The sequence below is a fragment of the Schistocerca gregaria genome, chromosome 5 (assembly GCF_023897955.1).
Source record: "Schistocerca gregaria isolate iqSchGreg1 chromosome 5, iqSchGreg1.2, whole genome shotgun sequence".
Lineage (NCBI taxonomy): Eukaryota > Metazoa > Arthropoda > Insecta > Orthoptera > Acrididae > Schistocerca > Schistocerca gregaria.
This window is the reverse complement of record NC_064924.1, coordinates 417494629-417515261: the sequence shown is the minus strand read 5'-3', so window position 1 is coordinate 417515261 and position 20633 is coordinate 417494629. Positions and strand designations below refer to the sequence as shown.

The 20633-nt window shown below is 41.6% G+C and overlaps 1 protein-coding gene across 35 annotated transcripts in view; it reads right to left on the bottom strand.

Moving 5' to 3' along the window:
- The window catches only part of LOC126272746 (transcription factor HNF-4 homolog), a 594004-nt gene that overhangs the window by 167186 nt on the left and 406185 nt on the right, over positions 1 to 20633 (bottom strand). For 3 of the 35 annotated variants that reach the window (XM_049975833.1, XM_049975834.1, XM_049975836.1), the window contains exon 1: positions 16451 to 16635. The exons of 26 other annotated variants lie outside the window; for them this stretch is intronic. In XM_049975833.1, the coding sequence (XP_049831790.1) occupies positions 16451 to 16571 (121 nt within the window). In that variant the 5' untranslated portion in view covers positions 16572 to 16635. Of the gene's footprint in view, positions 1 to 16450; positions 16702 to 20633 lie in introns of those variants that run through there. 6 more of the 35 variants (XM_049975805.1, XM_049975806.1, XM_049975816.1 and 3 more) reach the window with 5 other exon arrangements.

The window sequence follows — 20633 nt, the reverse complement described above, 5'->3', positions numbered from 1 at the left end:
AGAGGAGTAGGCTCAACGGAACTCGCTTGCATTGCGAGGGATATAGCCATTGCGTGAAGGAAAAAAATGTCCTTACCGATTAGGCGGTTGAACCTTCTACTAGTAGTCTCCAAATGGAGGGTACGCTAAAAACAACATTTTTCTGCTCCTTCGTTTTCAAATACTATTCCCTTTGGGCCTACACTTCTTTCTTTCTTCGGGAATGATGTTTCTTCTCTTATTGTGCTCATTTTTATTTATTTTTCTGTCCTGAAAGACTGCCTGTTCTATTGCTTCTTTCAAAAGCGTTCTGTTTTTATTGTGTACAAGTCGAGTCCCATGTTTTAGATTTTTTTGCTGTTTCTCTCAGCCATGTGATTTTCGATTTGTGTCTGTTTAGTAAGTCAAATAGTTGTTCAGTTGTTCTGTTTTTACCATCCTGCAAATGTGTCCGTATAATTTTAATCTCCTTTTTCTCATTACATCCGTTACGTTTTCAACTTTTGAGGTGCACTTATGTATTACATCATAATCTGCATTTTGATTCACTGCTAGATTTGGGTACTAGTGTTTTTCATACTACTACTCTTTCAACTTATTATTTGCTTTCCTAATTCTTGATTCGTAATCGGTTTATGAGTTCCTGCTGATTGTAGTACTTCTAGCTAGACCACTGTTTAACAGTGTTTTGTGTTTCTGGATACAGATTTTTACTACTTGTTTCTTGTTAGTTGAAACGCCCTCTCCATTTTCTGTATTGTAATCTATGCTGCTATCTTTCCCTTCATTTCATTTAATATCCATTCTCCTACATATTTAAAAGTCTAATCTAGATATTGTTTTATTTATTTTAAGCTTTTGAAGTGCATTATTGGTGTCTGTCATGGATCTTGTTATCTTATTATAACCAGTTACAAAACAGGAATACGGAAACAATACGGCAAAGACAACTAATCCTGGAGTTTGGAAGGTGAAAGTTAAATACGTTTTGAGAAAGTACTACATAAAATTTATATTAACACATGAGAAACAGCTGAAGCTCGCACTACTAAAATCAAACTTCGTATTGAACAGTCGTCCGATCAGGAGTTTCGTCTTTTATTATTGTACTCAGCTTCATTATCTGCCTGGCTTTTGTACATATACTTGTAAACGAGATTTAATCTCTTTCTCTGTTGAGAAGTCTTAGGCCACTGCCGGTCGTGGTGGCCGAGCGGTTCTAGGCGCTTCAGTCCGGAACCGCGCTACTGCTACGGTCACAGGTTCGAATCCTGCCTCGGGCATGGATGTGTGTGATGTCCTTAGGTTAGTTAGGTTTAAGTAGTTCTAAGTCTAGGGGACTGATGACCTAAGATGTTAAGTCCCATAGTGCTCAGAGCCATTTGAACCATTTTTCTTAGGCCACTTGTAGTCTTACGTTTACAGTTGATGCATTTATAATTTTACAGGTCTTACATTCGCCCCTCTTAACTTTCTTGTTCTGTCCGAACAGCTCTTGTTTTTGGAATTTCGCGCACACAAAAGCTTTACACCATGTCTAAAGACACACAAATCTGTAGCAAACAAACAAATTAAAAGTTAAGAGGGAGGCTTTCGATTCTTGCTTTGCTATGGATTGCAGTGACAGCGTAAGAAACCTTCGTAAAACTTGCAGCTTCTAAAGGTGTTAAATTTTAAGTGCAGTAAAGTATTATAAAAGTTTCCAATATTGACAGTTTAAACGCAATAGTGAATGTAGTATTTGCATACCAGGACGACACAAAACATTCATTTCAATTAATATGCATATCGAAATGAGATTAAATAAGTTATACAGAAACTCTCAGCTATTGTAACTGGGGAGACCTCTTTCCCGTTCCTGGTTCGATGTGATTTTTCCTGAAAAGAACCAACCCTCCCCTGTACATCTGGATAGGAAGCGGTAATTTAAAAATATTAGTGTGTCATGAAACATCTACTTCTTTTTCGGCCATTAAAACCAAAGTTTGAAAGGATACCATGTTTTCCATAGTGTTTACCTCGTTGTAGATGCGAATAAATGAAAGTGTTGGCTGGCTTTACGCAAAGCTGTCTCAGATTACCACAAGAAATATTCGTACATTCAGTGAACTGTATGGCAACTCCTACTGCGTCACAAAAAATTACGCAACACATTCGATTAGAAGTCGTAGGAATATACCAACTACTATTGTTTAAATGCTCACAGAATTTTTCGCTCCGATCGGATGGCAATGTTGGTTGGTTCTCCGGAAGCAACAAACATCTGCCAGATGGAATCTGAAAGCAAATCCCGACGTCAAAACTTTAAACTTTCGATGAGACGGTAGCAAGCTAACGCATTTCACTGTTCGTGAACGTATAGCCCTATAAAGTTGTTTGTATCAGCTACCTAATGAAATATTTTGGAATATCCAAGTATATTCACGTTTAGTTCGTGATACGCAACATCTTAGCATTTCGACAAGCCTCCCCCCGTTGTCACTGCCTATTATCTAGCCCTTAAGATGTAAACTGTAAGTTAGCTAGCGTGATGCCGTGTCGATCATCGAACTGTTCCTCCCACACACACGTTCGCAGGCTGGTGAACGTGAATGCTACACAGAGCTGGCCTAACGGCTGCCAAGAGAAAACGCTGCTGGTTTCACGTCTGGCTGGTCGATGTATCGAATGGCGAGTGCAGTATGGGCAGACACGTGGCACGCGTGGCTTCACTTTTGTCGGGGCCGGAGATAAGGCACAAATACATCATTACTTCGCTAGCTCTGCTGGGGCCAGGTACTCCTCCCAGCACGTAGTATGACTGGCGTTCCTGCAGAAGACGTCTACTGTAGTCCTAACATCGAGAACGCGTCAGTTTTCGTGGTACATTTGCATGTAATTATCACTGTATCGGTTATCAATGAGGTGGCGCAAAGTTGTTGGTATTTGTTTCATAGGCCCATAGTCAGTATTTGTCTAGATGAAAAGATATTAAAATATCTTCGGCGGGTCAAGAGGTATAATAAGTGAGAGAAGCTATCTGATGAAAAACATTCGGATACCTCTGTGTAATGCTGTATTGATTATTAGGCAACCCCCGGAAAGTTCGGGTTTGGTGAACGCCTGGAGAACGTTACCTGTCATGTGCAGCACCAGCAATAAAATACAGAGGAGGTGATGTTACGGGATAGGGGTGTTTTTCGTGGTTGGGTACCCTTATTGTACTTAAGAAAACGCTAGCTGCGGTAGGACATACATCCATTTTACAGGATTGTGTACTGCGTACACTTGGGGAACAATTCGGAGACGATGATTGCATCAGCATGGCTATGCACCCTGTCATAAATGAACAACTGTGAGGCAATTGCCGGCCGCGGTAGTCTCACGGTTAAGGCGCGCAGTCCGGAACCGTGCGCGACTGCTACGGTCGCAGGTTCGAATCCTGCCTCGGGCATGGATGTGTGTGATGTCCCTAGGTTAGTTAGGTTTAAGTAGTTCTAGGGGACTGATGACCACAGATGTTAAGTCCCATAGTGCTAAGAGCCATTTGAACTATTTTTGATGCAATTGTCTGTGAACAATAATATACCCGGAATGGATTGTCCTGCGCAGAATTCCGATCTGAACCCAATGGAACATCTCTTGGATGAGCTAGATCACAGTGTAAAATGAGCCGTACTCACATCGCAAAGTATATAATCACCCGAACATTTAATAGCAGTCAGGTTTTGGTGTGAACATGCATTTAATTAATTATCAGCATATAGATTATTAATGAAGTTACTAAGACATGTTTGTATATTTATTTCACGACACCAGCTCAATAATGACATGAAGTCGAAACGTTAGGTGCATCACCCTGTACACGGAGGAGCATCGTGTTCTTAGAGATTCTGAGAAGTGGTAGTGACAGAACTGCGAAATCCGCTGTGAATCTAATACACGAGTTTCTGTACAGGATCTTTCAGTTGAATTTAGAAAGCATATTTATGTCTGGCCGTTTAATACTTGTGAACTCAGCTCGCCTAATACTGCTGAGTGTCTGGAGATTCGAACGGCATTCAACGTACAGAAAAGCCCAGCATTTAGCTGTACCTTTGGTTCCGACAATTATTACGTTTGAGTTATGCTGTTGTTTTCTAGAGCTTTTAGAAAGAGAATATTTGTGGTGCACGAGTTAGTATCAGTGCAGCTTACCTATTCTCACGACTTTTTTCCTTTCTGTCTTTTAAACAACTAGTAGTTATTGGGCCTCTTAACCATTACTAAGAGAAACGAAACTTTTTCGGAAGTGGACAGAAGTAAGTCTCGAAATTTGATGAATAAAACGCAAGTTTGATACAGAAAATAGTCACTATAGTCGTGTGAACGTAATTAAGCGGTTGTGAATGTGTTCTGCGCAGAGACAGACGGAGAATACTTTGCACCGTTGGGAGTGTGCCCTACGTCTCTGTCCCACCCCACACGCTCTAGCCATCGTTGGGCCACTCTTAATGCTTCTGATTCCCCATAGAAAAATTGGTGTGGTCAGACAACTCTCACTGTTGCTTGTTAACACAGCACTTTGTGTTTGCTTTATGCTACCCATAATTAACTCTACAATGCGAAGTACTCGTACCTTCATTATCCCTAAGCTAAGACAAAAATCGAAGCAAATTCCTCTATTTTTTAAAATCTTTTTGAGTCATCATACTTATGATCGATTCGCTGCAGCTTCCTACGAATTCCTATCACGTGACAATGTTGTGACAATCTCATCGAGAGAGTTGCACTAGCACCCTACGTTCTGAATTATCTGTGGGATGTATTCTGATCTCTGTCTTCCCCTACAGTTTTTACCCTCTACAGCTCTCTCTAGTACCCTAGAAGACATTCCCCGGTGTCTGAACACAGATCCTATCATTACGTCCCTCCTTCTCGTCAGTGTTTACTATATTTCCTTTCTTCGCGAATTCTGTGGAGAATCATCTCATTCCTTACCTTATCAGTCAACCTAATTCCCAACGTTCTTTTGTAGCACCACATCTCAAAAACTTCGATTATCTACCGTTCCGGGTATCCCACTGCCTCTCTCTATTCACACTAGACAGACAGACGTGGCAGAGCGACTATTGACCGGAGCGTCTCTGGTACGTTGCCCCTTGCTGTTGCTCCTGCTGTCGCTCTGCTCTAACTCCCGCCTTACGTCTGAACTGCTATGCCTTTATTGAAAGTTGTCCAACTACTCGTCAAGTGAAAGACGTAATTTTCCTTCTGATACCTCTTGTATTTACCTCACAACAAGGTAGGAGAACTGTTATGTTGGAATCTGTCGAGATTTATTTGAAAGTAGCTGACGAACCTGGCGTTGCCCAGGTATTCATTTTGCCAATTTTCTGTTAGAAACGAAAAGAAAAAAATGAACTGTGCTTGTAGTGTAATATCGAAAACACCTCTGAAATTATGAGAGTCTTACAAAGGAATCCGAAATGTACAAACGTTTAAGTACAGTTTCCAAATCAAGAAACATAGTATGTGAAATCGAAATTCTCTGTAACGTTCATTTAACTCACAACTTTATAATAAACAATTTTCTAGTTACATGACCAAGCAACTGCGCGCGTGTCTACAACGCGATTTTGCTAACATCTCTATGGCAACGCCTTTTCATAGCTCTATAGACGGCTGTTCTTTTCGCCTACAGTCGCAGTAGAAAGCTGTCAAAACGGCTGCCAACTGTCCGGCATTTCCTTGTTCACGAAATTGACGGAAAGCGTTAATTTTAAATATTTTTTATTTCTTAGTAGAATTCATGGAAAATAAGTTCCAAAGTTCAGATGAGAAAATTGTGTCCGAATTGCAGGAAACACAATTAAAGGTTGACGCGACCTTCCTGCGACGCCCACTTTTTGAAGGAACACTTCAATACTAGTTCGGTAAACAACGATTGCATGGATTATTTTCAAGCAAAATTGCACGGGATACATTTAGAAGGCTGTGGTATATGTTCTTTGGATTTATGGATCATTTGTGACTGTTTCGTATCTTAGAAACAATAACAAACCAGTTGCTTTGTTTATGAAGAAGCATATCTTGTTTTGCCTTGTGTTTAAGGGAATGGCAAGGCTATCAGACAGAACCTATCCAGTGTAAGTGACATGAAAAGTACAGTATGAGCTACACATTTCTAAGTTGTGTTACAGATAAATATCCCTTTAATCATACATGTCGCATTAGCTGTTGTAAATATCTGCCGACCCAGAGGGATAACAACCACTATGTTCACAAACAGAGGCTTCCAAATTGTAATATGGATATTGTCAAGCCCCCTTACAGATTTCTGCCTAATCCTGAGTTTCTAACAAAGCGTGTTCATGGAAAAATCCAGAATTTGAATGGGTGTCTAAATTCAAACATAGGGAACGATGCCCTAAAACCACATTTTCATCTGATACAGTAGGCAGAACAGCAACTTATGGTGCAGTTCTTGTATTTAATAATGGGAACGTAGGGGAGGACGAAAGGCTTTAAGATAGGAAATTTCACTCAAGACATCTGGATAAAAAGATATTTACAGCGCCTCTCTGCGCCTGACAAGTTATTTGAAAACCTGGTAAAAGAAAGAAGGGAGAAAACCAGATACCAGAAGAGAAGCCTTGAAGGGAAAGAGGACCATGTGTACAAATCTGATGCTTTCTTATGAGGTGACAAGAAAAAACGTTAGGTAGACTTTAAATTGCATTTCTTGAAAATTAGATTTCTTTAAAGTTTATCGTAAACTGAGATGTGGGGCTAATTGCTTTGAATTTTGCATGAATTTTATTATACTTACAGAATCACAATTAAAGAATTATTAAAATTCTTCTATTCGATGTATTAAAAAACCTCACGACAGAAGCGTGCTATATGCACAGACATTAAACAGAGAAAATTTGGTAGAAACTTCTTTTATAGTTTCTGATGAAAAGGTACATACATTATTTTTTTAAATAAAATTTTTAAATTCCATAAATAAGTTGATTGTATATAAATCAAGGAACTTAAAGCAAATATGCTAATTTAATGTTAAGCTTGGTACACAATTTCATTACCCCATCTTCAAAATTGTGATAGTGTGTGTTTTTCCCGCAAGTTTCCCATTAAGTTGATGCGACTGTAGTTTTGTGTTACTAGCAAAGAGTGAAAGAAATAAAATTTCATGCACGATGCGGATTTTTTTCACGCATATCAGTGTTTGCGACGTCATATCTTTTGATCTGCGTGTTGTAGAATGATATATTTGTGTAGGTTCACCCAATGGCATATACTAATGTCTGCGCAATATGATGCGAACAGAGCTAGTAGCAAACAAGTAATAAATTTAAACATCATGATGCGCCCGTTTTCATGCATCTCATTTTTTATGACTTATCTCCTGAACTATAATAGATAAGTGAGTCTTACCCCCACAGCGATTGTTGCCTGACCGTACGGTATACGTGTATCAAATTAGGTTGAAATCGGTCAAGGGGTTTAGGAGTAGATGGGGAACACACACACACACACACACACACACACACACACACACACACACACACACACACACATACACACACACATTGAAATATGTTCACTACTGTAATATGTATGGACTACATTCTGTAACAAGATGAAAATATGGCACACACTCACATTGAAATATGTTCACTACTGTAATATGTATGGACTACATTATGTAACAAGATGAAAATATGGTAGAAAAATTCAACCTAGGAAGTACATTAGGGACGAATGGATTCTAACTGAATCAACTACGTTATTTACGAGGCGGAACAAATCAGCAGGTAAAACTAGCGAGGCAAGGATGGTGCAGTCTTGCAGCAGAGCTCTCTAGAGCCATGACAGGCGGCAGACAAATATACAGCCGCGTCGGACCGAACAATAGCGAGTACTGAGCCCGTTCTTTGCGCTGGCTTACGTCTGCATGCACTGCGTGTCACCGTTCTCCACACACGACACTTAAAGGCGTCGCGTGGGACTTTTCTCCGACGGAAGCAGATGTCTATACGTAACTCCACGAGATGAAGTATAATGCACTGCTTACGCGCAACAGATTCTCAATGTGCGGTGGCAACAAGATTCTGTAACGCCATTAGCTACAAAAAGATCGATTGTGAGCCTGTAGTGTGCGTTTGTTATTATTTTTCTTGCTTTCCTGATGACAGTTTTTTTTAAAGTGTTGCGCAGTTCGCCTAGAGGATCAACATTCACTTCTGCGTCAGTGGACGCTCTTTGAGGATCAAAATATCCCTTTTGCACAGAGGTTAAGGACCTCAACGTCTTTGTGCCAAACACCTAGGTGTGACAGATCTCGTCACGGGATACAGCTTTTGTTAAAGAGAAAATATTCCCTGACACTGACCAAGCGTGCGGAATACTACCTACCTAGTCTACTGACAGTGTGATTTTCAACAAGAAACCCATAATAAGTCTCTAAACGGATTAATATATTCTAGCACTTTTAGCAATATGCTTGTACGTCATACGAGCGCGAATTTATTGCCCGTATGGATGGCGCAGCTTTTCCATTCACTGTAATGTGTTTTCCCGCATCCTACACGACTGCCGGCTGTAGCATAGATGTAGTAGTTCATATTTCGTACACTATTTAAAATTGTGCATTTACTGAACATGCTGTAGGAACATCAGACACTAGCTGTCGTAACTGCCATGAACAGAAGGACCCTACCAACAAGCTTTAAAACAAGGTAGCTGAAGCCTTTGGGTGTTCTATTCTAGCGCATAAAATGGAAAAATAAACGTAATGTATACTTGTTTCCTACAACACATCAGGCAACATAGTGATAATTTTACTTTCGGAAGGAGAATTTACAAGAATAATAAAACCAAACATTCTCATAGATAATAACAAGAACAAGACAGGTGTAATCCGTGTCAGTCAGCTGTACAGCTACTACCCATTCGCAAACAAAACAATGAAGGGGCGGAAAAAACTTTTCTTCCATGTTTTGTCGATGACTGCTGTAAATAGTTTAATTCTGCACAAGGATGTCACCAAGCAAAAGATATCTCTATTGAAATTTATAAAAAAGTTAGCATGGATCTGATATCTGCATGAGCCAGAAACTTTGTTTTTTTTGTCATAGTATTAAAGAAATATACAGTTATGAAGTTACTTAGTGTTTTCATTTCTACGTGGGACCTTCGTGAGAAAAGGTAAAACTTCTTCCGGCGGGCGATTTTTCATATTTTTGACAACGCTGATACACACGCGACCACATACGTAAGCAAGGATATTTCCTCACTTATTAAGTATGAGGTTTAAAATGATGCTAGATGCGTGCCTCTACATTCCTTGACTATTGTGTAATTATTCTTTATATTTGCTAGAAACTCGCCAGTCGGCATACGCAATCGAAGAGGAGATATATCAGTGTTGAATGTTGTAGAAGTGAATGAGAAACTTCTGTTTCCTGTAGCCTACCGCCCTCGTGCGGATCTGATGACTGTATTATAGGCAACATGTACTGCATACGAACGCCGCAGAACTACATCTTGTCGCCTCTCAGGGCATAATCAGACAAAAGAGGCCTAGTGTCACCGGGCATTATCAACGAACATTTAGCCCCTCACAAAAGTTGTCTCCCGTTACTTTGTCACTCCTAGAAGTCTGCCGCAAAAATTTTTAACACTGTATGAGTGTCCGGTATCGCTAACTACTTACTAAAGTAGATTAAATTCGCACGTGACTCAGCGCCCTAAGTTCGCAGCACTGCGCATAGTTAGCGGAATTCGTGCCTATTTCCAAATTTTTGGAAACGTAATGCACTGAAGAAACGATAGGAGTTGTAAGGGGCATGCAGTTTCGGTTTCTAATTAGAGAAAGAGCAAGGAAATTCACTGGTATGTTCATCTTTCCATATGTGCACTATAAACAAAGGTTGCAATATGCTGCAAACAAATCCACTCAGATTTTTCATTAGCTCTCCTGATATCTATGAGTCTTAAGGCAGTCGGCGAAAAATCCTTAACGCAAAAGAAAACAGCGCATTAAAGAGCTAAATATGAAGATACACTCACAATACAGAATTTATGTTTTGCATTTTTCAAGAATAATAATAATGACAATTTTAAAAGTAACAAGGGCCTTATGTAGGTCTGGTAGTACACTTACGTAATATACGTAACTAGCAGGTAGCTTCATTGAAATTAATTGTATTTATTGTGTTTTTATACAGATACACGTTCTATATATTATTTAACAACCTTATTTACATTGACTGACTGAATTGAGAACGTCGATTGGCGTCGTGCACACACCCAAAAAGCATCTGATTCCAGATTTTTGTTTCTCACTACGAACGGAAGTACGAAACGAAGCAATGGGCAGGTGCGAGGGCCGGTCACCCTCATGGAATGGGAGTAATAATTGGCACGCCAAGAGAAGTCGCGGTCACTCAAAGGACGACGAAGGGGAGAGTAGGGGGAGAGGGCAGACAAAGTTGACTGTTCAGAAAATAGCGGCATGGAGGTAAAAATATAATAATGGAAGCCTTGCGGCTGTTCGAATTCCCACAAGCGCTGATGCGTCCCGTTAGCTCATCGGCTGATCGCGACCTCCTGACGCACTGTATTCTAACTTCCTTGGTTATCGCCATCGATGTGCGAGTTACTCATTTCGTATCTTTCATGTAATCGACCATATCTGAAGTGATTACGAATTTTAATGCGAATTGTTAGCAGTGCCCAGAAGTCGGGACGTTTGAATACCTGTGTAAGGCTTAAGGGAGATAGACAATGACACCACTAAAAATTGGGACGTTTTAAGAAAATCGGAATATCCATAAACGGTAGACAAAACAGCAGCAGCTGTATTCTGGCTGCCTCCTCACTCATTGTTCCATCAGGTGCAACAAATATACTCTTTGTACTACCTGGTGATCTGCCATATCTCCCTTGGCTGTTATTTACTGGATAGAATAATACGCAACAGAACAGGCGGAAGATTAAAGAGGTACTACATAAAGCTGACTGACTACAGAATACGTAAATACTCCAGTCTTGACTTAGAAATATATATATTTAAAAAAAATGAAACTCAGGATACCTTCATAACATTGGCTGATCTAAATACAGCCACTGTTGGGTACGATAGAAATCATGAGACGAGTTGGGATATAGCGGACAGACAGGAGCGTGTCCTACAACTTCGCAAAAATAAAACGGGAGTAATTCAAAACAGAGCCCAACCAAGACTTTTTCGTGTTGAGAGTGGTTCTAAGTGATTTCTACATCTCATTTTTAATGTTATTTAACAAATATGCACAATAAGCAACGAAAACGCAGAAGGAAATTCTAGGAAAAGGTAAAAGTAACAAAGAATCTACGCACGACTATGAAGAATAGAATGACTAATTGGCACAGTATCTGGATTAAAGGTAAACGAAGGAAATAGCAAGGCGACGAAGGGTAGTAGAAGAGAGTGACGAATTTCTAACCATTCTGCTTGTAGGAAACACGAACAGAAAACTGAGATCTAGTAGGCTAATTACACGATGTAACTGAAGCACGGGGTACATCAGAAAGCTGACTGGCACAGGGCATGAAGGCTTTCTTCAACCAAAGATTTGTACCATCAACAAATGCTGATGAGAAATTTAACATGTTATCAAAACTATACGTCTGTATCAGAATTGTATGAACGAAAACATTCACTGCAGAAGATCGGAGAAGGAACTGGACCCTTTTAAGTGTACTGGAGGGGGATGAGATATATTAGTTGGACAGGTAAGTACAAAGTGGTAAGTTACTTGAAGAAACAAACAACGAGTGAACTATCGGGAACGCCTTTACCAAAGCAGGATAGGTTAGTAGCTCATGTTCCAAAGTGTCTAGGAAAGGGAAAATGAAGTGGCAGGCAAAAATCAGAAAACGTAAAACGCGTCGTCGACGGGGATGGAACTAGGCTGAGGTAACCGGAGCATTGTGCCAGGGCTCCCGAGAACAAGGGACCTTTTCGCGCCCGAAAGAAAGAAAGAAGAATAATGCCGAAATACGGTGGAGAAGAGAATTAGAAAAATTATAAAAATCAATCTGTCAAGTAAATCCTGGATTTATTTCCATTCATAGTCTTAACTCGGCATAATCAGGCAAGGGCTACTGGTGCTAAAAATGAGATGACACAGAGGCATTCGAAGTTTATTTTTAAGCCGTTCGTGTGTAGCGGGGTCGATGAAGGCGACCGATGGCAGGCCATACTGCTCCCAGAGATGACAGAGACGTGTCTCTCGTGTGACGGGACTATAACGAACCCCTCGTCGACGGCACTGCTCGATGTACCAGACCAGGTGTACACAACGGCGAAAGAAGTCGCGTACATGTGATACTTTCTGCTAGAAATGTGTTTGTCACCAAAATGAAATGCAGCGTTAAGCAGTGTCGCCTATGAGGTCAGGGCTACACGGTATCGTTTGATCTCCGGCACCTATCTAGTGCGAGAGAGGCGAGAAGATAAGAAAATATGGACAAATTGATCTATGTATGAGGATACGAACTGCATCAACAAGAAGTCGATAAATTTAATTATTTGTAGCAGAAGCACTAATCTTAAACTGCATTTCATTCGGTTTGAAGCCAAAATGTAGAAGACGTCCAGGATATGAAAGAAAATTTAGTTTTAAGACAAAAATAGAGTTTAAGGCATGAAATCGACTTACAATGCATTACAAATTCCTATAAATATATGTTATTTCTTATGACACGTCCGTGTAAAATCGTGTGTGTAAGGAAACCATGGTGATACACTCCACTCTTTGAACATTATCTATACGAGCATATACAGTGCACTGGCACGGAAACATCACGGGAGAGTGGGCAGTTTGTAATGGGAAAGTTCTGCTGTAATTACAAGATTTATAAAATCCAGGATTCTCCAAGACAAACTGCTTCAGACAAACTGTGATAAACAGTCTAGATAACTGGTTTGCAAAAACCAACTACCCTGATTACAACTACATAGTCGGAAATTAACGAGTCCATTACAAATATAAGTCTTTAATAAAATGATTTACGTTGTACGTCCGCATAACTGTGAAATCGATTTCACCCCTGTGTTTTGTGTGTCACGGACTGACAGAGCCGACCAGGGTCGCCGAGTGGTTCTAGGCGCTACAGTCTGGAACCGCGCGACCTCTACGGTCGCAGGTTCGAATCCTGCCTCGGGCATGGACGTGTGTGATGTCCTTAGGTTAATTAGGTTTAAGTAGTTCTAAGTTCTAGGACTTGTTTGGTTTGAACCTTTGACTTTCCATCCTTCTTTGCGATCTTCAGTTCGTTGTAACTGCTTTGGCAAGACCCTGCAGCAACTGGCGTTGTCAAACATTTCGATGTTTGGATAAGCATCTCTTAACCTAATCTTTGAAAAACACTTCAAAATATTCAAATTGGAAGCCGTATCTATCCTCTTCATCAGCTCTTCTGCCTGCAACTTTAAAGAATCTATTTCGTAACTAAGTCCACTGTTTCTGTATCTCTGCTCTATTTGAAATGAGCTGCATATTTTTCAAAATAATATATAGAATGTTAGCTTTACAGTGACAACAAAATCAAAACATACAGGGTGTAAGTGCAGATATTTCTATTGGTGACTGAGGACGGTGTACTGAACAACATTACATAAGTATTTACGTCATTTGCCATTACAAGCCATTTGTTTTTAGATTGGTTAGTAACTTCAAGTATGTGTGGCAAGAGTAAGCCAATAATGCGTATTTTCCTCTGGGCAGCAGGTCGTGAGTTAAAGTGTGGACGCAAAACGCTCAGTCTATACTGAGTGGCGTAGTCTACCAGTCTACTTTGTGGTGCAGTACGACCGTGCTGGCAGCACCAGATGGTAAATATTCAACATGCTGATTTTTGTACATATTAATATAGAAATATCTACATTTATAGTTGTTACACCCCACATAAGTAGGACCTAAATCCAGTAACCTAATATCTGAGCAATGCATCTTATTACCAATGATAGTGCGTACATTTGTTTACAGGAGCGTTCACCTCAGAGCCACAGAATATAGCTATTTATAGGCTCAACGACTAAAAACGGAAGGCTTATTCTTGAATTCCTTTTTGTGTACTAGTCACATCGTGCCAACAGTACTATATGCACGGGAAAGTAAATTACATAACCGACACCCCCACCCCCTATTTCTTGCTTTCTTTCTCCAGTACCGACTCCTTAGTCTTCAGCCGCCAGAAAACCGGAAAAATTAGAAGCATATTTCCTTCATCACGTGCTTGCCGACCTTTGAGATCCTATAATATCGTAGCGGAGTAGCGACAAGAACTCCATAACTGAACGTGAGCCAGTTGTCTAGTTGGCAGCTGTGTAAAACATGCGCACTGTTGGCACATAAACCATGTAAGCGATAGAAGTTTGTTCGGTGGTAGTGGTTTCTTTCTGATGCTATTAGGACGAAACGACATTGTGAGAACAGCGCGCGTATACAGCCGCGGACAGAGGGAAAGGCTACTTCTCGTAGGCAGAAGATAGAAACATGTTGGCTAGGAGAACTGACGTAACCGTCTATCTTTCTCGTTTTTGTTTTTGCGCCCACTCCGTGCCCATGCCGTTGGCGGTTGTCTATCCTGCCAACCCTTCGGTGCGGCTCTGTTCGACAACTGCAGTATCTAGTATCGTGCCGGTTTTTCGAACTAATTACCGTTTAAATGTTCACCACTCGCTAGGTACTCTTCGTCTCAGTGACGGTTTACGCAATCGCGAACATGCGCAACAACCGCAAGACTCAGAAGCAGACAGGCTGCACGGAATCTTCCCTGTGAGCACGCGATGACGCAGCAGCTTGCGCGCCTGGACTCTCGTCTGACGCGTTTATATTGTCTGCCAAGGCCGCATCGTTTGACACTTCGCTAAAGCAATATTTTCTCTTTCCTTGCTTACTATCTGCGAAACGTTTTACTGACAAACATTACACCGGTCGCTGTCAACTACAAAAACTAAAGCCGCAAGAGCCACACGTAAATCTCCGTCAAGTCACCCGCACTCAGTCGCATTCATGCCCACACGGCATACCATACGCAAGTTAGGATTCATCGTTCAAACATGGTGACAAACGTTCTTGTCTCACGTAAACAAATCAGAAGCGATGTCGTCTATCTGCGGTAGAAATACGCATATTTCTTTGAAGCGAGTCATTCCTTATGGATCGTACGAAGCACTCGAAATGTAATTTCTCACAGGCCCCCTGCACATACTGTTACACAACGCCGTCAGATGTTCCTGTAATTCTGTCTCCCGGAACCACTTTTTACGCCTTTAGAAATTAGCCGTATCATTCTTTGGTGGCTCGTGGAGTCAAGAGAGATCTACAGAAATTAACTGTTAAAAATAAAAATAAAAGATTCTGATGCTGTAGTATGATCTCAGGACACCAGTTATGCAGAGGTTATTATGGAGTTGCATTCGAGCGCGGAGAACGAGGAACAAATTCCTCACCCTACATTCAGACATGCGTTTTCCTTATTTTTCGACATCAGTCTAGTTCAGTGCTGGAATGGTTCCTTCAATAAGGGCCAAAACCAATTTCTTCCCTCAATTATGTCGAATCCGAGCACCATTTCCGCCTCTAGTGACCCCGACACCAATGTGACTTTACTCCACGGCGCGATGTTACAAGCTTTCAGGGATGATGGAAATGAGTAAGTGTATAACTTGGGGTAGAGAACTCTTGCCCGGAAACAACCGAGTCGAAAGTTATAGGTTCTGACCCTCTGACAGGGAAATACATGTGCCGGTACTACCGTTGCTAAGATTTTACGGTTGGAAACTTTCAGAGGTGATAGTATGGTCAACAGTAAAAAAAAGTTCAATAAGTATGGGATCTAAAATGCGTGCCTTAAGAGCTACGAGCATATGTACCGTGATACACCTCTTCTGCGCAATAAGTCCTCTTAGCTCTTAAGATGTGTATTTTAGAGTCCAGGTCTACCACTAAATTATTTTCTTGTTTTGGTCCATAGTACCACCTCTGAAAGGTGCCTACCCTACCATCTTAGCAACAATACCTGTACATATTTTTTCCACTGTGAATGGTATCAGACCTATTTTTGTTTATAACTTTTGACTCTGTCGTTTCCGGACCACGGTCCCTTACCTCAATTTGATACGTTTACCGATCTCCATCATCCCTGAAAGTTTGTAACGCATCGTATTCACCCTGTTTAACTCCCCATCCTTGTGGATTTCGGAGAAGATATATCGATGCAGTTTCTGTGTGGGATTGACGTAATTTCGTGTCTAATGTCTCACACTGCAGAAGAGGACGATTGTTTTCTGTTCTGAACTAGAGAATCGAATTTAAACCTGATGTATGGTGTACTACGGGAGCAACCGGGCAGCAGACTGCACTGGCGGTGCTGCGTGGCCTGAGACGTCAGCGGCAATTATCCCCATGCGCCGGACAGGCCAGTAATCGCCAGAGGCGGGGTCACTTACTGAGAGAGCGCCGTCTCCTGGCGCGGTCGGCCAGCAGGGACGTGGTGAAGCCGCGAATGCCCACGGTGACCATCTCGATCAAGACGAGCGCGTGCTGGCTGCGTCGCGGCTCGCCTTGCATCCGCGCTACGGAGACGCGTCACGCGGGCGGGCCAAGGCGTCCGCCGACCGGACAACTGACGCATCGCGGCGCGGTGGGCGGCGCCACGCCACCACGCGCTTCCCGCGCCCAGCACCAGATGGCAGCTACTGCAGGCCGCACTCGTTTCGACTGCTGTCGACCACCGCCCTCGAAAGATCGACTGCTCCAGACAGTGTTTCACAGATTCGCTCTGAAACTTCGACTCCCGTAGAGCACAAGTCGAAGTTTGGCCGCTACATCCACGCCTCCACGGTCGAAGTCGACAAACAGTAGCGCGGTGAAGTTTGACATCGGTACTAGTCGCTTAAAAAATTACACTGCTGTTACTTTGACCGTCATACAGTGGGCTCTTAATGCACTAGTGGAACTCAGTATAAGGGCAGGGTGCTTGCAAAAGTAATTGTACATATGAAGCACACATACATCGAATTTCTTTGGAAGTAGTAGATAGATAAGGGACAGAAAATCATCACTGAATTACATAATTTCTTCCATAATATCACTAACAAACTATTGCGTTTGCATTTCTTGGGTAGAAATTAGTGTAAAGGCACTTACTGTCCTGTTGTATTATTACACTGTTAGTACCGTGCCAACCACTCGTCTTCCTAATTACCTCAAAATTCTTTTCGGCATTGATTTTGTTATGATTTGTAGGTCTTGTAGTGAAGTTGTCGCCCACTCTTCTCGTCTTGCTCTTTTAGCTCACATGCGGCTCAAATTGCTTACCGTTGCGATACACACACCTTATAAATATTTTCCATGGGGTCAAACCCAGGCTACGCTCAGGCCAGGCAAAACATCGATATCTTTATCTTCAAATTACTTTTTGTTGTGCAGAACCCTGCACAGATGCAGTATCTTAATAAACAGACTTTCGTCCCCTAAGACCTCATACATTCAGACCAATTATGTTTCTAGCATCTCAGTGTACGTAATAGAGTTCGTTCTTGTGTTCATCCAAGCAACACGTGATTTACCTTTAGTGCAGGAGACTTCCAACACCAGAATTTCTGCTCATTCTAAACGGCTTCCCTGTTCTCAAATCACGCCAATAATATTGAAATTAATACGGCCAATCTAAATTAGATTACTTATCACTGTATATCACTTTATCCCGCTCTGAACTTCACGGTGCATGTTTTTCTGAGAACACTGTAGTCTGTTTGGATGTGACAGCAGGGATCTGCAGGTGTTTCTTAAATGCAGAATGTTTGTCATTTGATAAAATTTGTCTCATACGTCTGGCAGTTACTGGCAACTGAGAATCAGTAATAACCTGAGAAGAATAACGGTTTGTCGCCCTTGGTTACCATTTCGACGCCTCATAATTTTCTACTCTGCTCATCTTTTCTGTTCTGTCCATATCGTGCACCCAGTCATAAGAAATTTTCAGTCACTGTACGGTTCTACTTCTTCTAGATTTGACGAGTAGAGTTTCATTTCCTTGTATGAACCGATTTTTGCTTTTTCATTACTTACTAGCTTTTCAGCGTGGCAATGTTACAATCGTGATTTATGTACACACCACGGACTGTCACTGCTGATGTCTGCTTCCTATCTGTAGTAAAGGCTCATACGCATTCTCTCACACCACATCTGCTTTGATATCAATAATTTCGAAATAATAATCCTTTACTACTATTGCGCAGTGTAGGTGAACATGAGATGGGAGTTATGATACTGTGAGAAGCATTTGACAGAGCACTGAAAGATTTGAGTCGAAACAAGGGCCATGGAATAAACGACATTCCGTCAGAAGAACATATCTTTGGGAGAGCCAGATATGATGCAGCTACTCCAGTTGGAATGTAAGATGAGTTAGGCCAAATACCTCCAGACATTAAGAAGAATGCAGTAAGCCCAGTTCCAAAGAAAGCAGGTGCTGACATCTGTGAGTATTACTGCACTGCAAGTTTAGTAAGTCATAGCTGCAAAATATTAACTCTAATAATTTACGAAAGAATGGTAGAAGCCAACACGGGGAAGTTCAGTTTGGATTGGGAAGAAGTACAGGAACACGCCAGTCGATACTAGCCTAACAACTTCTCTTAGAAAATAAGGAGAAACAAACCTACGGTTGTTGCAGATATGGAAATTTTTTTTGACTATGTGACTGGAATACACACTTCGAAGTTCTGAAGGTAGCAGGGGTAAATTACAGGAGGCGAAAATTTATTTACAAAGTGTACAGGAAGCAGACGACAGTTAAAAAAGATTAGGGATATGAAATGAAAGCACTGGTTGAGAATGGAGTGAGAAAGGGTTGTTGCGTACCCTGATGTTGTTCAGTCTGTGGACTGAGTAAGTAGTAACGAAAACCAATGAAACATTTGGAGAAGGAATTAAAATTCAGGGAGAGGAAATAAAAACTTAGAGATTTACCTACGACATTGTAATCCTGTCAGAGATAGTAGAGGTCTTTGAAGTGCAGCTGAAAGGAACTGACAGTGTGTTAAAAAGTAAGTGTAAGATGTACATCAACGAAATCAGAACATGAGTAAATGTAGCGGAATTAAATGAGGAGATACTGAGAGAGTTAGACGATGATAATGTCTTGTGGCTAGGGCCTCCCGTCGGGTAGACGGTTCGCCGGGTGCAAGTCTTTCGATTTGACGCCACTTCGGTGATTTGCGCGTCGATGGGAATGAGATGATAAGACAACGCCCAGTCCCTGAGCGGAGACAATCTCCGACCCAGCCGGGAATCGAACCCGGGGCCTTGGGATTGACATTCTGTCGCGCTGAGCACTCATCTACCGGGGGCGGACTGGGGAGTGAGATTACGAAGTGAGACACAATAAGTATTAGATGCGTCTTCTTATTTGGGCAGTAAAATAGCTGACAGCTGAAGTAGAGGGAATATAAAATGTAGACACAAAGACAAGAAACGCGTTTCTCAAAAAGAAATTTGTCAACATTGAATATAGATTTACGTGTTAGGAAGCCTTTCCTGAAGGCATTTGCCTAGGGTGTAGGAATGTGCGGAAGTAAATCGTGGACTATAATGAGTTTCGACAGGAAGAGTGTAGAAGCTCCGGAAATGTGATGCTACAGATGAATACTGAAGATTAGATGGGTAGATTCGGTAACTAATGAGGAGATACTGAATAGAACTGGGGAGACTGAGTTGACAGGACATACCCTGAGTTATAAAGGGATCACCAGTTTAGCACTGGAGGGAAGTGTGAGGGTGAAAATCGCAGAGGGAGACCCAGAGCTCAATACAGTAAATGCATTCAGAAGGATGTAGGTTGCAGTAGTTATTCGTGGACGAAGAGGGTTGCACAGGATAGAGTAATATGGGTAGTGGCATCAAATCAGAACAGCAACAACACGGTGTACTTGCACCGAAAACGCGCTAACTTCCGGGTGGTTTCCCAATTCAGACAGCAGTCAATATTTGTTTATAAATCTTATCTGCGGCTCTGATAGTTGTTCTAATAATGTCCGAACGAAATCGCCTTCGACATGCAGCCGATTAGCGACATATCGCATCTGCGCTGGTCACAATAAGAATAATTTTCTTATCTTAACTAAAGGAAATTAAATATTGCTTTCGTCGTGTAGCTAGTTTTCCTCTTTTGTCTGGAGGGAAGTCGGACGGTAGGAGCGGCAACGCAGCAGATAAGGCTAGTATTTGGAGAACCGTTGCTAGGAGCGCGGCAGCTGGCAGGGAATTGTCTACGTAGCGCTGGGCTGGGAAGCCAACCGACGCCACAGCTCCACATATTGTAGGTGCGACCACGCGATGCCTCATTCCCCGTGCGTTAGTGCAGACGCTCGAAAACGAAGATGCACGCGTCAGAACTGCCTGAAAGTGTACAATGAATCCAAGTTCACTGTAGTATCCGCTGAGTGGATATCTATACAATCCAATACTACTGCGAAAGTATAGTTTTGTTCTTGGAATATCTAGACAACATTTGTTAGCTATAATGCATTTTCTGCAGAGCTAAAAAGGACGGCAACAATGCTTCTTCATCTTAAAACCGATTATTCAAATCCAAACTTGAGGTACTAACAATGATTACAAAATTAC